Source organism: Orussus abietinus, unplaced genomic scaffold (assembly GCF_000612105.2).
Source record: "Orussus abietinus isolate OABI.00-Male unplaced genomic scaffold, Oabi_2.0 scaffold325, whole genome shotgun sequence".
NCBI classification, from domain to species: Eukaryota; Metazoa; Arthropoda; class Insecta; order Hymenoptera; family Orussidae; genus Orussus; species Orussus abietinus.
Genome location: NW_019394472.1, coordinates 15,413 through 40,146, shown reverse-complemented (window position 1 = coordinate 40,146; position 24,734 = coordinate 15,413). Strand labels below are relative to the sequence as shown.

Here is a 24,734-nt window from a genome sequence, read left to right as displayed (position 1 = left end):
AAAGTACGCCTGCGTTCGGTTAATTGTCGCGGTGGATCGGTGAATTATTGCGCGTTAGGTTATTCCGCCGCTTTCTCCGGGGAATCTTCGATCGGACCGGGCCTTTAGGCTTCTTACGAGTTTGCGGTCGAGACGAGCCACGTTTCCCCGTTCTTTGTTCTTTCCCTGAACTTTCCATCGGCGACGATCGATTCGCGGACGACGACGAATCGGTGCCGCGAATCGAGCGAAGACGTATCGATTTGACGATACGGTCGTTTTGAAATAATCCGATTATCGACGGTGACCTCGGATATTTAAAATAGATTCTGATCGTGTCAATCGCGACCAGGACGTCCCGATTATCAATATGTTTCGCAGCGAATTATTCGATGTTTAAGGTGAAGTGAAACCCCCTTCAAATTAGTCAATTCGAATACAACACTTTTTTTTTAAGGGTATTGGACCAAACTTATGTTCTTATTTTATCTTTCTCTTCAAAATTTAACATAACCTAAATATCGTTATGTGATTAAATAATTTATAATACATAGATATCTGAAATAAAAAAGGAACAAATAAAATTATTACAATTAAATATTACATCACAACTATTAGAAAGATATGCAACGTATATCCCATCCCTATTTTATCTTCCTCTTCAACATTCAACATAACCTAAAAACCGTTACGCGATTAAATGATTTATAATACGTAAAGACCCGACATAAAAAAGGAACAAATAAAAGCATTACAATTACATATTATATCACGACTATTAGAAAGATATGCAACGTATCATATATCCCGGGTATAAAGGTCAAAAAAATACCAGGGAAGGAACGCATCTTGAGTGTGCGCAGAAAGGCCTCGGAACGCGTCGTTTGTCTCTCTTTCTCGGCTAAGGAATGTCCTTTGTTCTCGTGCACGAGCAGCAATATAGGAGTATATTACGCGTACGATTTTCGTGTACGGTGAATATTATTGTAACATGTGGCTTCGTACGATCCAGGGAAGCCGTCAGATGGAATTGTATAGGGTAGGTAGGGTCAGTTCGCGAAGTACTCTTCAAGATATCGATCACTTAACATGGCGCGGCGCACTGCGAGGGCGGCCAATAACGACTCCGGTCGCGGCTATAATTCCAGCCTCGAGTCCGTAGACAAGACACTCGATAAGTCTCCGTCGGCGGGTCTTTGTCCTTTGACGGGGTCGACCCGTCGAATGTAAAAGTCGCATCTGCATGTTTTCCTAATTTCGAAACCGTGCGCATCCTCGCTATTTTCTTAGAAATTGCAATATCCTCGGACAGCTGGAAAGCACAAGGCAACGAGGAGAGTTCTGCCCTTCAAAAGGAGAAATATAACGCAAGAAATATATTGCAACAAATTCTTCAACTTAGCCCAGGCTGGAACCAAAATAGCGTCGAGCTCTCATATTTCGATCAATGTACAATTATTGAAGGCTCTAATATGAGAAACGAAAGTGTTAGGATAATTGTACGACAATTTAGAACACTCTGGTAATCGAGAAACTCGCATTTGAACGGGATAAAGGCAAACAAGAAGTGTCTTGTATGCTACTATGCAACAGTTATGGTAATACGAGGTCTCGGTGTAAAAATTTAGTTGACACGAGAACCACAGATGACGCAGGGGTCCCTCTGCAGTCAATTAAGGGCTGCAGGTCTCGGAGTAAAAATTTAGTTGACACGGAAATCACAGATGGCGCAGGGGTCCCTCTGCAGTCAATTAGGGTCTCGGAAACCACGAATCCAGATTTCTTGAGTTTTATTTCGACTTCTTTATAATTATTGTACAAAAACGACAGGTGGAGGATGCCATTTAGTGCAATACCCAATATAATTCAGCGATGATAATACGAGGCCTCGGTGTAAAAATTTAGTTGACACGGGAAGGCGCAAAGTGTCCCTCTGCAGTCAATTAGGGTCTTTGAAACCACGAATCCAGAAGATTTCTGGAGTTTTACGTCGATTTCTTTATAATTATTGTAGAAAAACGACAGGTGGAGGATGCAATTTAGTTCAATACCCAATATAATTCGACACAGCTGTCAATATAAAAACGAACGTTGGCAACGTAGGTATTTAGAAAAATCTTCTTCATCGACGTCGATCAAGTTCCTGGACGTGCTTTACTTCATCTTAAACCGTTAAGTATAGTTTATAAAAATGGAAAAATATGTTTATAGATGGAGCAAATACGATTGTTATCCGTACTAATATACCGGGTGCGGCATTTAACCCGAAAACGTAAAACATCTCCAAGGAGGGGCTTTGGAGTTTATCGATTACCAGAGTGTTCTAAATTGTCGTAAAATTGTCCTGACCCTTTCGTTTCTCATATCGGAGCCATCGATAATTGTATATTGATCGAAATATGAGAACTCGACGCCATTTTGGTTCTGGTCTGGGCTAAGTTAAGAAATTTATTTGAAAATCCAAATGTTGAATGTGTCGGGACAATTCTTAGATGATCATGTCAAAGTTTCGGACAGTTTGGTCTAATACCCTTAAAAAAAGTGTTGTATTCGTATCGATTGATTGGAAGGGGGTTTTACTTCATCTTAACCCTTTCGTTACCTTGGACGACATATCTCGCGACCCAATACTGGCCGATTAACGTTTTTGACGAGATATCTCGCGACCCGATACTGGTCGATCAATGCTTTTGACAAGATATCTCGCGATCCGGTAGTAGCTGTATTTATTTCTTCCTTTTAGCTATACGAATAGAATTAGTTATAAAATATACTCATCTAGAATGTCAAAATACTGGTGCTACAAAGCTAGATTATCGTCCAAAGCGTTAATCCGCTACTACCGGATCGCGAGATATCTCGTTGAAAGCGTTGATCGGCTACTACAGGGTCGCGAGATATCTCGTCAAAAGCGTTGATCGGCCAGTATTGGGTCGCGAGATATCTCGTCCAAGGTAACGAAAGGGTTAATCGGCCAGTACTGGGTCGCGAGATATCTCGTCCAAGGTAACGAAAGGGTTAATAGGTTTGTCCAATAAATAGCGCTTTTCAGTGCGGGCCTATTTTCTAATCACTGTTCCAGGCTAAGTAAACTCGAGAAGCCGACAGGCCGCGATGTAAATCTTCGTCGGCGGAGAAGGAGTTTATCGAAGTTGGCGAGATATCGATCTCTTAACGCAAGGCAATGTTTCGCGAGGGCGGCCAATGAAGACGACGATCGCGAATGGAAATTCCAGAGTCGGGTCGGCGAGCCGCCGATCGACGAGACACTCGATAAGTCTCCGGCACGACGGCGGGTCTTCGATAGGGTCGCCGTTCCTTGGTTCGCCCGCTTCTCGGAAATTCGCGGGGGGTCGGCCCTCGGAGGTCGATTAATAATCCCCTGGGGAATCGGAAGTGGGACGCGACGGAATTACGTCACGCCATTGTCAGGCTGCGACTTTTCGCGACGGGTCACGGGTCTGGGAACTCAATTCGTCAATTAAGGGAGAACGGATTCGCGGAGAAAGAGGGAAAACGAAGATCTGGTTTGGGATTCTCCCCTTACACAGTGCACCGTTCGGAAGAACGGTGGATTTATTTTTATCCCCATCTAGGACCCAGGAAATAAACGTAACCAGGGTAATCTCTCACTTAACGTATTCACGATCGGTGACGTACCGGCGGGGTAAAACTAAGTCACCGGTCGCGAAAGTATTAGCAGACTTTACTTGTGCCCATAATTATGAAAGTGGTCTAAGTCAAAATTAAAAAAAAATGAGTTTATCAGTTATTTCACGCCATATTATTTCAAACGAAATTAATTCAATGTAATTTCGAAACAAAAAATATATGACTTAGACCACTTTCATAATTATGGGCACACTTAACCCTCTAGGGGCCGAATTTTTCATTAAATAAAAAAAAAATTGGGGGAACGAAAAATCACCAATTAGGAACCTATATATGCAAATGAAAAAAAAATGTTTCATTTAAAATGTGACCTGAAAGTTACACGGGCCCATAGAGGGTTAATTTACCCTTTATCACAGCGGGGACAATAACATCCAATAGATGAATATTCTACGTTCTTCTTGTACTTTTTTTTTTTCATTCGGAAAATATCAATTAGATATGGCGGATTTACTCGCGGCTTCCTAAGATCGAATATCTTAAGGTGATGTGAAAGTGGCGTCGAAGGGGTTTTGGTCATGAAGCTTTTCTCCGAATTGGATTTATCATGATTAATCGTTCATAACTGCACAGCCTGAACATGGGGGCTATAAGGAAAGCCCTGAAACTCGTGAAATTTCATTTTTTTTTAAATTTGTTTAAAGGTATTTTAAACATTTCTTATAAGAAATGAAATCTCATGAGTGTCGGAATCTTTCTTATAGTCTCCATGTTCACGTTGTAAAGTTTGAAACGGTTGGGTACATTCAATTCGTAGGTTTCATGAACGATTCACTTTTCGGATGCCACTTTCACATCCCCTTAAGGAGGGAACCCTACCAGTTTAATCTTAAACTGAGTTTCTTTTAGGATTTTCCTTTTAAGAAAATTGTGTCAACTTTTTTTTCAAATTTGCAGGGCTTATTGATATTACATTAAGGTATTTGCATTAATTTTTTCATCGACGAAAAGAATTTATTTATCGATTTATAAGAGGAAACGTACCGAGGCTAAATGGTTGCATTGACATTGGGTGCACGATAACTACTCGCCATTTCATTTTAAATAAAAAATGAAAATATATGCTGTCAAGGACATGCGATGGATCCCTATGAAAAAGAAAATTCAAAAAATGTGGTAGATGTACACAGAAAAAAAATTTGATTTATATAACAAAATCGTCTAATTGACTGAATGTGATTCATTTCAGAAAACGTTTCAGTTGAGAGAACCGAATTTCAGTTCACTCGACCAAACTTGTTTGTTTTAATCAACTAAAGTGTTTTAGTTAAAACTTTTTGTTAATTTCTGAAATATTTTAGTCAATAAATTTCCCAGGGTATCCGCTTGGCGATGACTGATTATGGAGCCTCCCTTAAAAGTGAAGTTATGATCTTTTGCGATAAGGTGCTCCTATCACGAGTAAAGTCGCGACGGAGGAGCTATAGTATCACGTTTTTGACGGAACAACGTTTCTCTTTTACCAGGAAAACTTTTATAAAAGGAAAGTTTTTCTCGAAGAACATGCGATGGGATTAAAATGGTTTTGAGTGTACAAAATCACTTTAATATTTGATGCTATCAACCAAATCTTATTAATCAAAGAATTTAGCCATGTCAACCAAATATTTGGTTGTCCATATAATGACCACGTTCTGTGGTTGAATTAATAAAAATTTTATTGATTCAGTCAAATATTTTTCTACGTATAGATATAGCTCAGTTTCCAAACAGTACCGTCTATGAATGTTTTTTCCTTTTTTTGGGAGGGGGGTGCACAAAAATGTTTCATTTATGAGAATCAGGATTTTTATAGGTTTATTCCCAGCGAAAGTATGTTTTACAAGATTCCTCCAAATTTGAATTCAATTGAACGATGAGTCTTCGAGATACCCTGTGCACCGACTTCAAAAAAGAAGTTCCGAGATAAACGCGTGTTACGAAGAACAATTTTCCCGCAAAAAGATCGATAAAATATATGCACCATGGCTATACTACGATATACATAGTATATATATACACATATGCATATATTTATTGTGTATCTATATAGCGTATGCAGGTATATATAGGCATGATAACCTGAGAACGATATGTGCCTGCCAAGCCAGGCGGGACACGTGGTATCCTTCTCATGCAGTCTCGTAACTCTGTCAATGTTCATTATTTTGCCATATTTTAACGGAGCATTCTTTAAATACGAGTCTTTAAGGAAATACAAAAAGTAAAAATCGATTTTTTTTTCAAACGATTGGTAGATTTCTTCCTTAACCCTTGCATTACGAGCGCCGACTATAGTCGGCATCCGCGCGACGTCCTGGGTGTACGAGCGCTGACTTTAGTCGGTAACAAATTCTGCTATATCTGCAGAGTATCTTTTGATCGTATTGACTCGTATTGGATCAATCCTAATTTATAATCCTAACTTCATCCTAAAAGTACATTTTGAACGTACGTAACACAGTTTGGCCATCGAGACGAGACGAGAAGACCGGCTATTGGGATAACTTTTAATTTCTTAAGGTGATATGAAAATGTGATATATACAAACCAAAAAGTCAAAATATTTATAAAACTTTTCTCCAAATTGGGTGCATCAAATTATCTAAAAATTTAACACGTGATATGGAGGCTCTAAGGAATAACGCGTTGCCCGTGAAATTTCATTTTTCGAAAAAAAAAGATCTTTTTTGGTTCTTGACCCAAATAAGTATGACATTTTTTTCGAAAAAAGGAATTTCATGAGCAGCGCGTTATTCCTTAGGGCCTCCATAATCACGTGTTAAAGTTTCAGATAATTTGGTGCACCTAGTTTGGAGAAAAGTTTTATAAATATTTTGATTTTTTGTTATGTTGTAACGGGGCGATTTGGGAGCGCTTGCACGGCCCTGAAATCTACGGCAATCGACGCGTGCGCGATAGGGGAATAATTAGGCGGCGCGAAGAGGCCGAGGAGTAGGGAGAGATTGCGAGACTCTGGGGGACCCCGAGGCAAAATCAAAAAGGCAGAATCAATTCCACCCGCGATTGGAATAGACACCCAAAGTAGAACCGATAGAATAGATTCGAGTCGATAGTCGAACGAGTTAGAAGAGCAAAAGTTATTATAATTTGATTAAGAAATCACGCGCGAAGCGATAGAAATGAGACCGGAGTAATTCGGAATCCGAGAGTCATTTATGAAATAGAATTTACTGACAGGCAGTAAATCCTAACTAAATCCCAAATACCTGCGGTCTCTGCCATCGTGGTAACCGTCGCATTCCCAATTCTAATCCTTTTTATTGGAAATGGGATGTGAGAATGATACACTTTATTGTATTTAATTTAACAAAGACTTTATTCTTTATTTAACGCTCTGAGGACCCATCTTTACTTCTCCAATCACTCTAGCGAACTAACTACAAAAGNAAAATATATATCAGAAGTTCTTACTTCTACACGGGCCTTCGATACTCCAGCGATTATGCTCACCGCTCGTACCGCGTAGTCTCTCGGGTTCGAATCCCGCTCAGGAGAGATTTTTCGGGGTCTAAGGCAGGGTCCGTCTTATAGTCTTACTGAAGAGTCCACAGGCAGACCCGGGACGAAACACAACAACAATGGGTATACACCTACATGACCCATAGTGTAAAATGAAGAAAAGGGAAAAGAAGAAAAGAGCCGTGACTTCGATTGACGAAAGTCAATCGAAGCAGGTTCAACCAAAAAAGAATGCTAAGGACGTGCAGATCCGTACCTTCGGCCTTGTCAGTACGAACCCTGAAGCAGGAGCCAATGCGAACTTTAATTGTAAAAGACAGCTCGTACTCTATCACTGTAATTGCCTCCGATCTGCCGAGCATCCACAGTTGGAAAGGATAAGAATCGTGGCACGAATAAGCGCAAAGAACTTTATCATAAAACATCCTACCGAACCTGAAAACCCTATGCCAGCGGATATCCGAAGCTGGATAACCTAATTTAAGTTGAAACTAACACCTGTAGAGCAGGGCTCCAGGAATCAAATAAGATAATTCAAGTAATTTAGAAAATCGTATCATAAATAAAAAAAAATACGCGAATGACTTGATTCCGAAATACTACGGAAAGTCAACCCATTGTCCCCCCCACCTTGAATTATTTTTGTTCGAATTCGATGATGAACATCTAGCGAACTTTTGTGAGATAAATCGTCAAGAACTTTATCACAAAACATCCTACTGAACCTGAAAACCCTATGTCAGCGGATATCCGAAGCTGGATAACCTAATTTAAGTTGAAACTAACACCTGTAGAGCAGGGCTCCAAGAATCAAATAAGATAATTCAAGTAATTTAGAAAATCGTATCATAAATAAAAAAAAAAAACGCGAATAACTAGATTCCGAAATACTACGGAAAGTCAAATCATTGACCCCGCATCTTGAATCCTTTTTGTCCGAATTCGATGATGAACATCTAGCGTACTTTTGTGAGATAAATCGTCAAGAACTTTATCACAAAACATCCTACCGAACCTGAAAACCCTATGTCAGCGGATATCCAAAGCTGGATAATCTAATTTAAGTTGAAACCAACACCTGTAGAGCAGGGCTCCAGGAATCAGATAATTCAAGTAATTTAGAAAATTGTATCATAAAAAAAAAAATACGCGAATAACTTGATTCCGAAATACTACGGAAAGTCAACCCATTGTCCCCCCCACCTTGAATCCTTTTTGTTCGAATTCGATGATAAACATCTAGCGTACTCTTGTGAGATAAATCGTAAATCTGAGAGTTCACGTCCTATCCAAAATTAAATCCGTCTCAGAACAGCGATAACGATTAAACAATTAACAATTGAAATTAGGAATCTAGGCGCGTTCGAGATATCGAAATACGAATTCGATTCGGAATCTTGGTCTCGATCAGCTGAGCGAGAGAAGCCGAGACGCGCAAGAAACCGAAACATTGTCTGCGTGGGACGAGACATCGCGATCCTTCTCTAATTCGCACGCCTGCCTCTCTTTTACTCGGGTCTTCGCACCTCGGAAACCATTTAATGTTCCCGGAAAATCCTGACGTGGCTCGGGCTGACGACGGTGTGGAAAAGACGGTGCATGGTTGCACGGTCGAAACCGTACCATTTCAATGCATATATCACCTTAGAAGTTTACGGTTAGACATTTATTTCGAAATTTAATAATGGAATAATGCGAGGAAACAGTTGTTATTCAACACTTAGAAAAGTGTATACACAAAAGGCAGTCAAGGAGGCGTTGCTCAGGTGGAAGATGTAAGTTCGAACCCAATGTTAAGATATAGAAATTTGAGTTTTGTAAAGGTGGGGGTGCCAGCTATACGCACCTCGCGAAGACTGCTAAAGCGCAATGTGCGGTGTCGCGTTTAGTGGCGGTTGTCTGGCAGAGTGGACTGCCGTAACGAAAGGGTTAAAGACCCTATAAATATTGTGACTAATTATTCCAAATCTTTTAATCGTTCTCTATCTTCTATCTATGGATCGAGGTCCGATGTCAAGAAGCGGCGTTAACCCTCTGACACCCAACGGCGAGTCAGACTCGTGGCACGAAATTCAGGCTAAACTTAACCGTTTGAGTGCCACGTGTCTTTGCCGTTTTCTCGTCCAAAAGTGCCAAGGAGCGCTTTTTCGCTTGTCTTATTCCCTCTCCAAAAGTGCCAAGCGACGCGATAGCGCTTGTCTTATTCCCCGATTAAAAATGCCAAGGAGCGATATTGCGCTGTTTTCTGCTCTATACGGTAAGCGGTAATGTTCGACTGAAATTAAAATTCGTTCTTTTACCAGCTGTCTCATTCTTTTACTTTTACCTAAAATGGAATGGTAACCGTAAAGTCGCGCATCGACGACAACCGAGCGTGTCGCGGTTATCGGCTTCGCAGCCTAAAACGCTCGCAAAATCGCTCCTTGGCACTCAAACGGTTAAAAGTCACGAGTAAGTCTCGAGGTAAATATAAGACGAAATTCAGCTTAAACTTAAAAGTCACGAGTAAGTCTCGGGGTAAATATAAGAGGCAAGAGGTTCATTTGCATCATGACACCCAAGGCCTTAGAGTCCCAATTTCGAGCGATTCTGTCCCTCATTTTGGTCAGCGCAGGGCCAAACTAATTCGCGAGGGATTAAGGTGACGTGAAACATGTCGAGGAACTTAATCGACGTCGATACAGAAGATTTTTCTAAATACCTACGTTGTCGACGTTGGTTTTTATATTGACAGCTGGATCGAATTAGATTGGGTATTGTCCTAAATGGCATACTCCACCTGTCATTTTCGTACGATAATTATAAAGAAATCGAAGTAAAACTCCAGAAATCCTCTGGATTCATGCTTTCTGAGGCTCTAATTGACTGCAAAGGGACCCCCTGCGCCATCTGTGATTTCAAGGTGAATTAAATTTTCACTCCGAGACCTCGTATTTCCCTCGTTTTGGCATAGAAGCGCATACAACACTCTTTTTGCCTTTACTTCGTTGAAATGCGAGTTTATCGATTACCAGAGTGTCCTAAATTGTTGTAAAATTGTCCTGACCCTTTCGTTTCTCATATCGGAGCCTTTGATAATTGTATATTGATCGAAATATGAGAGCTCGATGCCATTTTGGTTCTGGTCTGGACTAAGTTAAAAGATGCTTTGGAAAAACATAAATTTTGAATGTGTCAGGACAATTGTTAGATGATCACGAGTCATGTGTCAAAGTTTCAGATAGTTTGGTCCAATACCCTTAAAGAAAAAGTGTTGTATTTGAATCGACTGATTCGAAGGGGGTTTCACTTCACCTTAAACGTTCTTCGAGATTTCTCCTTGCCTCGTATCCTCCCTCTCCAGATTAAATTTTATTTCCACCAACGGATTATAAGAACCCACGGGTAAAACCTAAGATCCCATCTATGGGTTCAGTTTCCAAATTTCCCCCTATCTCTTCGTCGTTTGCGATAGAGAAAGAAACCGATTTCCATCGGGTAACACGGTCATAAAAGCTACATATACTGCTCGCATTCCCCCATTTCATTCCCCTCGATTTCACGAATCCATCTGCATTAATCAAACACCCGAAACCCCATACAAAGCACTTCGACCCACCTCGCGTTTACTCCGACACGCAAAAGTGACATTTTCCGGAAAAGTCGCGTCTCCTTCAGGAGCCACCCCTCGAGGCGGGAGAGAGGGGGGCGGGGGGGCGGGGGGCTCTCCTAGGAAATTGATTCAGGCCGTTCCTCTCGGAGGCGATATCCCCCGCTCTCCGGTCCAATTAAAGAATAATAACATCTCGGCCGGAAGCTCGCGACTCGGAGGAGAAGAGCTCGCGTTTAACGGGCCGAGTGATTAAGAGCGCCGAGGGGTCGCGGAATCGCGTGATTACGCGGTCTCGAACTTAAGATCCCTCCTCCCTCCGCGACTATGTACCTTAAGATATATACACGTGTACATGCATACGTACGCGTACATCCGCGAAAATCCCGAGGACACTCGCAAGCCTCGGAATTAGAATATCAGAGACATATAACGCTCGCCTGTGGCTGACAACACTCGACAAGCCGCTCCTCTCTTCCTCTCCTCCTCTCCCTCTCCCTCTCTCTCGCTGTTTCCCATCCGTCTCTGCCCTCTCGCCCCCCGCGGCTCTACGGTGGTCCCTACCTCTCCCTCTCTTCGTTTACTTTGGAGATATCGATTACCGGCTCAACTCCCCCTCCCCCCGAAGCGTCTCCACCCACTACCACCCACAACCACCCACCGCCCGTTTGCTCGGTTGCTTGCTCGGTGTCACATCAGTGTTCCCGGAGTGTAGTAGTTTACGGCGGGGTACGCGTACAACCTCGTAAGGGTGGTCTCCGGCTCCTTAGGGTGCGCGCCCGCTCCCGGTCGGGATGCTGCGGACGCCACTCCCGGACGCCCGAAGAAGGGGCTTTTTAGTCAGACCGAACCGAGCGATAAACTCCCGATCCCAATTAATCCCACGTAATTTTCCGAGCTTCGATCTCCACCCGGGGTTAAAGGCCGACTCGTTTGCTCGCTGGAGTATGTCGCGGGTGTGGGCACGGGATCCGACGTCCTTTCCGTTTTAACGCACTCGACGGCGCAATGGTCACCGGTCACCGACGCGTCATGCATGTTTTAATATAATATACAGCTTACGTGGCGCAGACGGAAAGCCTGACAACGTAAGCGTGACATTGAATGGGTTAATAAAAGGGAGAGGGCGATAAGAGGTGCTCCAGGGAGTCGAGGTGGAAGAGATATAATGTGCTTATTTATTTCGTATATAAAAAAAAAATATGTATACCACGTCGAATGATTTATTATTGGATGCAATGTTTGTAAGTTCAAGTTGTTCGGACCCTTTTCGTGACGTCGGCATAGCCACTGATTTTTTGAAAACGGTTGGGGCAATAAAATTCAAATTTGTGTATTAATAAGCAATAAAAAAGGAATAAGTTTTGGTTTATAATTTGTGCGGTTATGCTAACGTGGCGCTGTTTTCAATAAAATCGTCGATTTTAATTGATTTCTTTTTTAATCGCGATTTTTAAACAGTACCGCACAGCGCGATCATCCTGTTTGCGCTGTCATATTGGAAAGCTAAACATTAAACATAGCTTAAGTGTTATAACGTTTATACGGAAGTACTAATTTAGGTGCTTTTTGAGTGACATTGAATGATCAGACAACGTACAAAATGTAAATTATCAGATCGTGGGTCATATGTTCGCGAATTGAGGAAACAAATTATGACAATATTTTAGTAACATCTATTTAACCTAATATTTTTAAATTTATTTAAATGATTAAGATATTTTTGAAAAATCATAATTTTAATAGTGATTTAAAAAAAATTGTGATTTTAATCGCGATTTTAAAAAATCGTGATTTAAAAAATCGTGACTTTTATAAATTGTGATTAAAATCGTGATTTAAAAAATCGTGATTTTTATAAATTGTGATTAAAATCGTGATTTAAAAAATCGTGATTTTTATAAATTGTGATTAAAATCGTGATTGAAAAAAAATCAGCGATTTTGATTTTTTAAAAGAAATCACGATTTTTATTAACCTTGATTTTCCACTTGGTAACTAGTTCGTGTGATATCAGTGCAGGGCATAAGGCTAATTGTGTCCGCGTGTAACCTTGCAAGTGTATGAACATCCTTCTCAGGAGCTTCCGTCTGGGCATCTTTCCTGGTTAAGCCAAAGGCGCGTTCGACGCGACTTTTAGATGAATTACAAATGAATTAAAACCCCTTACGAGACATCGTTTCCCGCGCCCCTTGACTTTACAAGTCCATGCATCCACGCCTCACTCCGGGATACAGTACCGAAGCCGCGTCGTAAATTAATTCACCCACCACCGAATTTAACGCTTTGCCGCCCCAGGGATGGAAACTCTTGGTGGTTCGTTCCCTTTTCTTAAAGGGGACGATGACAAAAAGAAATAATCCAGAAGTTAATTAACGGCCAATCTTCTCTCACTTGTTGGCATATTTTCAACGATAATGGGAGGAACGTGTATTGTGAATTCATTCTAATTTATTCATTTCAGCATTAGTGACTTTGCTATAAAGACAATTAATTTCAGGCTTCTTTGTTTCTGAAGTAAATGTAACGACTGATGTAACAGGGAATTATCTTAACACAAAAATTCTTTTATTCATTGTAAAGTTGATTCAGTAATTTCTAATACGGTCTAAAATAGGAAAGAAATCGAAAGGATTCGAGTTAAATGCGATCTATACAATCATCTATACAATGTTCAAGGAACTTCCGACTGTTTTACGATCGGCATTGTCGATAAAATTTATTATTCATTCTTTTTCACATTAAAGCACAAAACAAAGCATTGGATCAATGGATAGGCATAAGAATGCATGGATTAAAACATATCTAGATTCGACGATTGTGGTCCCCTAATCATCCAAATGAAAGTTGGTTAATTTATAGACCAGAACAATACAAAAAAAGTTTCATTAGGATAGAACTATTACTGCTCGCGTAAGGGGTAAAAGAAGTATTCAAAGAGGTGGCTCACCCCTTAAAAATGAATTTTTTCGAAAAATTCCAAATGCATGTTTCATAATTCTTCATTCCCTACATTTTGACGGTTGTTTCATGAAAATCGGTCGAGTGCCTCTATATGAAACAGCCAACTCACCCCCTTGCACGCCCAACTTTGAAGCCTGATTTCACCCCCTAAAAGTGTTTATCTGCCGATAAAAAAAAAACACGGGTCCCTTAGATTTTAGTCCTCTATAACATATTTAAAAATGAACAAAATCGGAGGGGGACACCTCAGGTACCTTCCTTGTAAGTCCCTCTCTGGAAATTTGTCTCCGATATTTCGAAAGTCGCGATGAATTTAAAAATACATTACTCTCGCGCACGGAACAGGAGGCTCCATCCTCCCGATCACGGCATCGCGACGACTCGCGCGATCCCGGGGAGAAAATTTGAGGCGACCGAAGCGCGCGTCGCGACGCACCGCACCGCTCGCCGGGGCTGACACTTTCCGATCTGAATGCCGAGCCGATGAAAAGTCCCCGCGACTTTGGGGGTCGAGCCTGCTTCTTGGAGGGCGCATTTGCATCCACGAGCCCGGAATGGAGGCTCGCGCCCTCGCATAGGGCCGATCGCGATCCGGGAATTAATTCCATATTCCCCTCGGCGTAGCCAACCGGACCGGCCGTCAATGCTCGCCCTAACCCCGGGACGCGGCGACTTTCACGCGGATCTGAAAACTCTTTCAGCGGAGCCGCAATTTGCGGAGACGCCCGCCGCGTCGCGGCGCCGCCGCCGGGGATCGCGGCCGCGGTAATCGCTGGGGCGAAACCGCGAGTTCCTCCCCTCGGCTTCGGCTTTTTTATTCGAGCCCCGTAGGCGCACCCTTGCTTTCCTCGGGGTGACAAGGCGTGGGCTGAACCTCGCTCCTGTCCGATCTCTGACTTCAGGGTCTACTGTGTTTCTTAACGCGCGTTAAGGTGAAGTGAAAGCCCCTTTAAATCAGTCGATTCGAATATAACACTTTTTTTTAAGGGTATTAGACCAAACTGTCCGAAACTTTGACACATCACTCCTGATCATCTAAGAGTTGTCCTGACACATTCAACATTTGGATTCTTTTTTTAATTGTTTAACTCAGCCCAGACCAGAACCAAAATGGCGTCGAGCTCTCATATTTCGATCAATATACAATTATCGAAGGCTCTGATATGAGAATAGAAAGAGTTAGGACAATTTTACGACAATTTAGAACACTCTGGTAATCGATAAACTCGCATTTGAACGGGATAAAGGGAAAAAAAGTGTTGTATGCGCTTCTATGCCAAAACGATGGTAATACAAGGTCTCGGAGTGAACATTTAATTGACGTGAAAATCACAGATGGCGCAGCGGGTCCCTCTGCAGTCAATTAGGTCCCCAGAAAGCATGAATTCGGGGGATTTCTGGAGTTTTACTTCAATTTCTTTATAATTATCGTACGAAAATGACAGGTAGAGTACGCCATTTGGTACAATACCCAATATAATTCGACCGGGCTGTCAATATTAAAACGAACGTCGGCAACGTAGGCATTTAGAAAAATCTTCTTTATCAACGTTGATCAAGTTCGTCGACGTGTTTCACTTCACCTTAAGGTGATATGAAAGAGTCAGCCTATATATATATATATGCGAATTTACTCGTTACTTTTGATTTTCTCTGTAGGAACTGTCATATTGCTTCAAAGTATTAACTTTTTTTAATATAGCGATTAGTGTTTTCAAGGTTCACTTTTAATCTTTGATAATGTGTACATTGTATACAACATACACTTTAAAGAATTGGATTCAAATAATTTTTTAATGTTAGTTTAAAACAATTTTAATATGGTTTCAGTTACAATATCTATAAATGCGATTTCATAGATCTTAATATTTAAAACAATATTTTTTAACTTTACTATTTAATTAGAGATATTTTTTTCGCAACAGAAAATTAGATATTATTTACTTGATGTTTTCTACAAGGTTTTGATGGTGAAACTACTTTTTTGGGTCAAATTTAACTACATTTAGGTTGCTTCAGAAAACCTGCATTTTTGTTAACGCATTCGCGACCGGCAAATTTTTTCCGTTTCAAATACTGAGTACCGGCGAAAATCATGAAATTCTGAAACTGGTTGCCGCAAACTTGTATCGTGTATCGTTATGGACGTGATTCGCGCCAGCGACAATCAGGAATAGAATTTAAAATGACGTGAATTCACGTCAGCGGCAACCAGGAATAGAATTTAAAATGACGTGAATTCACGTCAGCGGCAATCAGGAATAGAATTTAAAATGACGTGAATTCACGTCAGCGGCAACCAGGAATAGAACTTGAAAAGACGTGAATTTACGTCAGCGGTCACGAATGTGTTAAGACTGGTCAAGAATTTGAGGCGAAGATCTGTATCATTTGAGAACCAAGGACTACGGTTGCCATACTGAAAAGATTATACTGGTTATACGTTAAACATAGCGTTACGTTAAAAAAAGTCGCTGAAGTGATTCAAATGTGCTTTTCCTCTGGAAGCATTACCAACATGTTAATATTTCAGCATTTATCCAAATTAATGCAAGCATCCTTCCTACATTTTACTCTTAACTTGAAACTGACAAATAATTTGTTAACAAAAAATCGGCATTCAATAAAAAAAAAACTTGTATTCATATTCCTTAGCAATTAAAAAAGAAAATCGCATTATAATCTGTCACAGGATATACGTTAAAATCATTATAGTTCAGTTTTTATACTAATTCTCAAGTCATCTTTCTTAAACATTTCTTGCCACTTAAAAACAGATTGCACACCACAACCTACCAGACAGCATACATTAAAACTGTTATATTATGTTTATAAAAATTCTCGCGTTATTTCTAGCAGCAGCGTACTATTTCTCTCTTCTATCTTAATATTCTTTCTTAATTATTAATCTTAATATTTCTTGCCACTTAAATACAGATTACACCACAACCTACCAGACAGCATACACTAAAATCGTTATATTATGTTTATAAAAATTCTCGCGTTATTTATTGCAGCAGCGTACTGTTTCTCTCTTCTATCTTAATATTCTTTTTTAATTATTAATCTTCTTTCTCAATATTTCTTGCCACTTAAAAACAGATTGCACCACACCCTACCAGACAGTATACATTAAAACCGTTATATTATGTTTATAAAAATTCTCGCGTTATTTCTAGCAGCAGCGTCCTATTTCTCTCTTCTTTCTTAATCTTTCTTGCCACTTAAAAACAGATTACACACCACAACCTACCAGACAGCATACATTAAAACCGTTATATTATGTTTATAAAAATTCTCGCGTTATTTATTGCAGCAGCGTACTGTTTCTCTCTTCTATCTTAATATTCATTCTTAATTATTAATCTTCTTTCTCAATATTTCTTGCCACTTAAAAACAGATTACACCCCACAGCCTACCAGAGAGCATACATTACAACCCTTATATTATCTTCATAAAAATTCCCGCGTTATTTCTTGCGGCAGCGTACAATATCTCCGATACGGATACCCGCTCGTCAAATTTTAAAACACTACTTCGGGGTAATTTTCAAGAACAGCGCGAAAGTAAGATGTCGGGGAAATGAGGCGGTAAAGGGTCCCCTTCTGGCTCTCTAAAATTTGCATTGTCCGGTGGTACCCATCTTTTCTCGCGGTACGGCTACGAGCGTACTTTTGGACGCGGATAAAAAAGGCTGCATAAATAACGGTTGACCATAAAGTCCGTATGGGCCTGTATATTGCATGTATAAGGCGCGGCCAAGTATACGAGAGTCGTGCACGTGCCATAGGAGGATTCGCCGTATAAACCGAGGCCACCCTAAAGTGGCCAATCGTCGTACAGTGGGAGGAAATGTAGGGGCGCAACGTGACATTTCGCGTGAACGAACCGGTACGTCGGCGATATTTCATTCCAGGCATTCAATTTCCGGACGGGCTCGTTTCCACGGGAGTTTCGCGCGACCGCGCGACGAATGCGCCTTAAGGCCCCTTGATAGCGACCCGACCGGTGACATCGATACTTAACTACTCGCTTACGATTTACAACATATCCCGCGTCATACTTTCAATGACGAGCTATTTGAATTCCTAAGGTAATAACCAACCGAACCGACAAAAAATCAGGATTTACGCGCGGTTCTATTTCCGATCGGATTTTTCAACATTTCTGCCTTATCGATTGGACCTTGGACCCTTAGTTTATTGATCCCTTACCTACCGCGAGTGTAATATATTTTAATTAAGTATTCGGCATGGTCACTTACCACCACTCAGCCTATCAATCAAATTTTTATCGACATTTTTCCCGCAGCGGTTTTTTCGCGTATTTACGCATTTAACTCGGAAGAGGTTGATAAAGGATTAAGTGAGTCAATTTGGAAATTTTAGTTTATGTCATCTTTAGCTGGTTAATTCTACCGTTCTTTAAGGTGATACGAAAGGCTCACTCTATATATAAAAATGTGAAAATATTTATAAAACTTTTCTCCAGACTGGGTGCACCGAATCATTTGAAACTTCAGCACGTGATTAGGAAGGCCCTAAGGAAGAATGTGATGCTCATGAAATTTCATTTATATATATATAAAAGATTCTTTAATTAGCTTAAACTAGAACCAAGATCACATTTTTTGTGAAAAATCAAATTTCACGAGCATCGCATTCTTCCTTAAGGCCTCCGTAATCACGTGGTGAAGTTTCAAATGGTTCGGTGCATCTAGTTTTGAGAAAAGTATTATAAACATTTTGACGTTATATATATCAAACGTCAAAAAATATATATATTTATATATATCGAATGATCTTTTCATATCCCCTTAAAGGTACCGTCTCGTTACATGTTCCCAGAGGTACATCGGTACCTAACGTTAGAGTTTAAGGGTTAAGTAGATTAGCTTAAACCTGATCAAGTAATTTTTTCTCGACCCGGAAGAATATTTTGAACAAACGGGCAATGAAATGATTCCCTCTACCGAGATAAATCCGCTTTAGTTGACCGAAAGCGGTACTTACTGGGTTGGGTACCCGAGTCGTTGAACGACGTAAAGGGAGAGGTCTCAAAAAAGACTTAGAAGGGCCCTCGAAACCTGTCCATCCTCCCCTCCTTCCCACCGGTCGGTAACGATCGGTCGCAAAAACGCAAAAAGTAGGTGGAGTGTCTTACCATAACGTAATGCCTCTGCATCTCAGTCTTTTCGCTCGCCAGCTTCTCGCACTCGAGTTTCAGCCTGAAAGAGAATAGTAACGCGGGTAAAGGCGAGATAGAGGGAGAGCCCTCCTCTTCTTCGGCGCATCCCTTGCCCCTTTCCGTCCCTTCCACGAGCCGCGATGCATCTCCTATAATATTTTCAGCGTTTCGAAATTCGAACGCGAGAGCTTTTCGCGTGCGATCGCTCGTGGAAGGACGCGAAAGGACGCGAAAGGGGAGCACCGGGCGGAAGAGGTTAGGTGGAGGTGCGAGTCGCGGAAGGAAACGCGCAAAAGGAAACGGCAGAGGGGCCACGGGGAAAGTCGGCGTCAATAAGGAGAATCCGGGGAGGGAGAGGAAGAGAGGAGAGAGACCCGCCCTAGTATGAGTACGTATAAATACTCACGTGTGGTACTGTTGCTGGATGAAATTGAATTCTTCTTTGATTCTCTCGCAAGTGTCAACCACCGTGAATTTCAGACCCCCAGCAGCGCCTCCGCTTCCTCCGGCACCCTGAGACAGAAAAGGAATGCGAGATTCGATTAGCCGCCTGTGTGGAAACTGTCGAGACAAGTACAGGTATAAAGGATCCGCAAACCGCTTAGAATGCCTCGATACGATTTAACCCTTTCGTTACCTTGGACGAGATATCTCGCGACCCAATACTGGCCGATTAACGCTTTTGACGAGATATCTCGCGACCCGATACTGGCCGATCAACGCTTTTGATGAGATATCTCGCAATCCGGTAGTAGCGGATTAACGCTTTTGACGATAATCTAGCTTCCTAGCATTAATCTTTTGACATTCTAGACAAATTATTTTGTGTTCTGCCTTTGAGTTTTTATGTCGCTTATGGTATGTCTTGAGCATTCATCTAGAATGTCAAAATATTGGTGCTAGAAAGCTAGATTATCGTCACAAGCGTTAATCTGCTACTACCGAATCGCGAGATATCTCGTCAAAAGCGTTGATCGGCCAGTATCGGGTCGCGAGATATCTCGTCAAAAGCGTTAATCGGCCAGTATTGGGTCGCGAGATATCTCGTCCAAGGTAACGAAAGGGTTAATACGGCATCCTGACAGGGATCATAGAGAAATTGGAAATGCGAGGCACATTTTGCGGCTCATTTTCTTGACACCTGACGATAAACGAAAAGGAAAGGTCCACGTTTTCTTGAATCATGAGAAACATTCCGGGTCGACGTATTATAACAAAACAGGGTAAAAGTGAAATAACGAAACTGTACTTGTTGTTTGTGCTTAGGAGGTTTAAAAAATGTTTTGCAAAAGTGAAATAGCATGTTATAAGGTTTTAAATAAGGTTGCTCGTTGAACGATCGCGAGGTTTCTTATTTCACGGTATAATTTGTTCATTTAAAAAAAAATGACTTGTTCGTTCGAACCATGGCTGTTTGTTTAAATGAATGCATAGACGGTAATTTCCGCATGAAGCGTTTTGAATAACGTAAGAAACCCGTCAGAAGAAAAATCAGTTTAACTAGATTTGACAGAAAATGTAATTGAACCGTGGGATATAGCTATTCCATCTTTGAATAAGTAATACATTTTAGCTTTTTCTTAAGCGTGCCCTCCCTAAACACAAGATGTGCTCGACACAAGAGATGTGCTCAACGCAAGCCGCGTGCCAATTAAGCGACGAACAATTGTAAGGAAGCAATTACCGGTCGCGTAGCGCCTGCGCAAGTATTCCGTCATCTTAATTAAGAGCGGAATTTAAATGCAATAAAACGAGCCGTGCCCTCAAATTAAACCCAGCGAACCCATTTTCCGAATTTTAACAACAATTTCGTTACCTTCCCCTTGGCGGTATTATTTCTCAATTTTACAAAAAATCCCACTCCACTGGCATGAAATTATCCAGAACGATGAAGTCATTTCTCCCATTCCGCGGAATCCTTTTTGTTCTTTGCACTGCACGCTAGAAGGCGAACAGCTCCTAGTAGATCTGATTAATCGTTTTTAAACCAGACTTCTACCGGGATAAAGCGTACGGAGGGATGCAGCTTCGCGTTACGTTGTTCTAGTTGAGAATCGAGGACTTCCTTCGTTCGTTGTAAAAAGCAGAGTGTCCTTTTTGGCGTCACGCAAGGACTCGCGGTGCCTCAGAAAATGTTGCCGCGTTGTGGAAGGGATACAAATTTTTTCCAAGTTTCACGTGATTGGTTCGTTGGCGGAGATGCCGAAAAAAGTCGCCTCCCACGACCTCGGCAGCGAGGGTAGCAAAAGGGTAGCCAGATCGAGTACGGCCTGACCATGCCTTTGTAAGATCACGTACCGTCCGAGGGTATTTTTTATGGTCTTGTTTACCCAACCCTTCGCGAAAGTTCGGTTCCCTCGCACAAAGGCAAACAACATTTCGCGGCCAAATGCACACCGTGAGAACGCGGAGAAAGTCAAAATTTCCAGGCTGGTACGAGGTCTCGTGAAGTTATAACTATGTACTCTAATTACTACAAGCATTTTTCTTACGGACGTAACTGTTGGATCGTTGTAAAACTAGGTGAGGTCGCCTTAATAACGGTAGCCTAACAATGCAAACTACCGTATGACAAATCGAATGCAAGAGTCGATCGGACAGAATACGTCGATCAAACGTTTGAGTGCGTATAAAATGTTCATTCGGTGTATGAATCCGAGAACTTAATTAATGAAATCGCGGTCCTAATTATTGACAAATGGTCGGTATGTTTCGGTGATGGTCGAATGATTCAACGGTAACACTTTTCTCGAGGAAGCTCAACCGGGAATTCTTTTATCGGAGCGACGTAAGACGTATTTGTCTCGTTGCGTTACTTCGGTTGTTCCTTATCGCCTTGTTAGAGGCAATTCAGTCCGGCGCAAGAAATTAATTGGAACCCAATGACTTCGGCTGCCGAAGACACGACTTTCCGCGAGTCTCCCGCATTCTTTTTCCGCCGGGCGAAGAAACGACGTTTAAGAAGCAGACCCGGAAGCACCGGGACTCCCGGTGGACAACTTCTTCCTCGAGTTTCATGGCCGCGGGAAAGAGGGCGAAAGAACGGGATGCCGGGGAACTTTGCCAAGAGTTCCTCGGGTCATTAAGGCGTCGCCGATCGTGCGACTCCGCCAGAGAGGGATCACCTGCGAATCGGACTTTTTCTCGCCGACGCTTATAAAAAACGGCATTTGAAAATATTCTGGCAAATTCAACGATAGCTGCGTCGCTAATTGACCCGCTACGCAGAGTTTGGTAATTCCCCATTTGTCGAGGTTTTTGACGTACATTACGGGAACAAAGTAGTTTACCGGAGAAAATCGTTAAAAAACCAGTAAACCACGTTTCCGATATGAAGAATTCCGTAGATGGACGATATACAGCATCGGCTAGGTTATAAACGTGTTTTAGCACATATGTAAACACGGAAATATTTTAAGGAACAATTAATTAATTTGGCGCTTGTATGGCAATTCAATCACTGCGTCGCTAATTGAGCCGCTACGCAGAGTTTGGTAATTCCCCATTTGTCGAGGGTTTTGACGTACATTATGGGAGCAAAGTAGTTTACCGGATAAAATCGTAAAAAACCAGTAAACTACGTTTCCAATATAAAGAATTACGTAGATGGACGATATGCAGCATCGACTAGGTTATAAACGTGTTTTAGCACATATGTAAACACGGAAATATTTTAAGGAACAATTAATTAATTTGGCGCTTGTATGGCAATTCAATCGCTGCGTCGCTATTTGAGCCGCTACGCAGAGTTTAGTAATTCCCTATTTATCGAGGTTTTTGACGTACATTACGGGAGCAAAGTAGTTTACCGGAGAAAATCGTAAAAAACCAGTAAACTACGTTTCCAATATGAAGAATTCCGTAGATGGACGATATGCAGCATCAGCTAGGTTATAAACGTCTTTTAGCACATACGTAAACACGGAAATATTATAAAGAACAATTAATTAATTTGGCGCATGTATTCAGAATTGTTTAGAAGCATACGTTTCCAATATGGCGGATTCCGCAGATGCATGCTATATGTATTCGCAATGGTTAACGTCTTTTAGCGCATATGTAAATATGTAAAAAGTGTTAAGGAATGATTAATCTACCGCTTGGGTTTAAAATTCTATCGATTTAACCCTGTTTAGTATCAACTTTCTCCCTAGATTGATTATTTTTTATTTAGAAATAGAGGAGCGTAATATACTTTGCGCTCGCGTAGAAAATTAGAAACGTATTATACGTTGTAATATACACGTAGAAAACCCCGTATATTACATGACGTATTATACTTATCCTACCCTGCCGCTACGTCATCGTCAAAACGGATAATCAGTTATCTAATTAACATCGCATATGACTGATACCATCGTAACAGGGCAATCCGCCAAGGACGGATTGCATTTGCGTTATATGGATTACCTAACATTCGTACCGGGAATGTCTTTCAAATTATCAGTTAATGATTACGGTGTCGTATGAAATGGGATTATTATTCCGAGGAGTATATCTTGCATTTTTTTTAACTTTAGTTCAGGTTTGCCGAACTGTGTGGTTGAGGTAGGTATTACATTGTAAAAGACTGTTCCGTGCGCGACACTCATGTATTTAAATTCATCGCGGCTTTTGAAATGTCAGACAAATTTCCAGAAAGGGACTTACTGCCTGCTTGGGCCCATCGGGCCATTTATCAATTTAGCAATTTCCTGATTCCGAAACCCGTTCGTAAATTTTAGTTTCCTACGATACTGTTATATTGCCCCGTACGTCCCATCGCGAAGGTTTAGGGTTCTTTAGAATTTTCTCGGGTTGTCCGTCCCTATTCTTTACCGTCATACCTTCTTTAACTTTACCGCTAACCGTGCGCGCAACGTGCACACGGGCATACAGCATGTTTTTCCGTTTCCACGGCAACTAGAAATTTTCCGTTTTCATCCAATCGTATTGGACAGCTATCGACCAATCACGAGGCCTATTCGATTTTAACCGCCTTTCTTAACCCTTTTAGTGCCGGGCGAAAAAGAGGTGCTTATGCGAAGATAACCGGCCGAATTTTACGATTTTACTAGGATTTGGAAAAAGGCTCATAAAAACCATACGAAAAGCAATATTTACATAATTCAAAAAGCAGGGTATTAAGGACAAAATAGGGAATAAAACAGTGACGCTAATTTTTCTATATTCATTGAAAATTACATAAATACCAAAGTATACGTGATCAAAAGAAAAGGAAAATTGAGTTCTCTGTTTCAAAACGTAATTGCACATAGGAAAAGTCATCTTTTTATCATACATTTATATAAACCGCTTATTGCAAAGTATATACTTTAAATTTCCAATATATTTTTTAACAAAATAAGTAATGTTGCACAAGAAACATAAAAAATAACTCCAAGGCACATGGTAGGCGCCGGACGGATTATCTCATCCGAAACAAGTAATTGTTATAGGTTATAGGTTGTTATAGGTATTGTTGTATCGTTATTTTAATTCTCTCGTAATGAAATTAGACTATTTATAACGTATTATAAATTTATTTTGAAACAGAGATCTCTCGCAAAGCGAATAGTAAAGCGCTACAAGCTTATAATAAATTCAAGTTTGTTTGTTCGCGACAAGTCTCACTTCATCCGGGTACGTTCCTTCTTCACGTGAGCAGTAGTACGAATATCCCATTTTGCAAATCTACTTGCAAAAACAATCGGGATTCATAGAACAACTGCCCGACATACTAGCCGGGCAGAACAAAGACTATTGACACGTGTGGGGTCAATTGAGATGTCAACCCCTTTATAAACGTGATAACCGTAACGACATGAGGGCGTAAGTACAGGGATGGCAGTTTTCAAGAGTTATGATTGCTTAGTTAGAAAAATAAAATGCGCAATCTAA

The 24,734-nt window shown here is 41.1% G+C and overlaps 1 protein-coding gene across 1 annotated transcript in view; it reads right to left on the bottom strand.

The window, feature by feature from the left end:
* Positions 1-19,367, bottom strand: part of LOC105697192 (amino-terminal enhancer of split) — a gene marked incomplete at its 5' end in the record, with an annotated part of 55,836 nt that extends 36,469 nt beyond the window's left edge. The window contains 2 exons of the mRNA XM_023432481.1: positions 18,831-18,894; positions 19,261-19,367. Coding sequence (XP_023288249.1) covers positions 18,831-18,894; positions 19,261-19,367 — 171 coding nt within the window. The remainder of the gene's footprint in view (positions 1-18,830; positions 18,895-19,260) is intronic.
* Between the last annotated feature and the right edge of the window lie 5,367 nt (positions 19,368-24,734).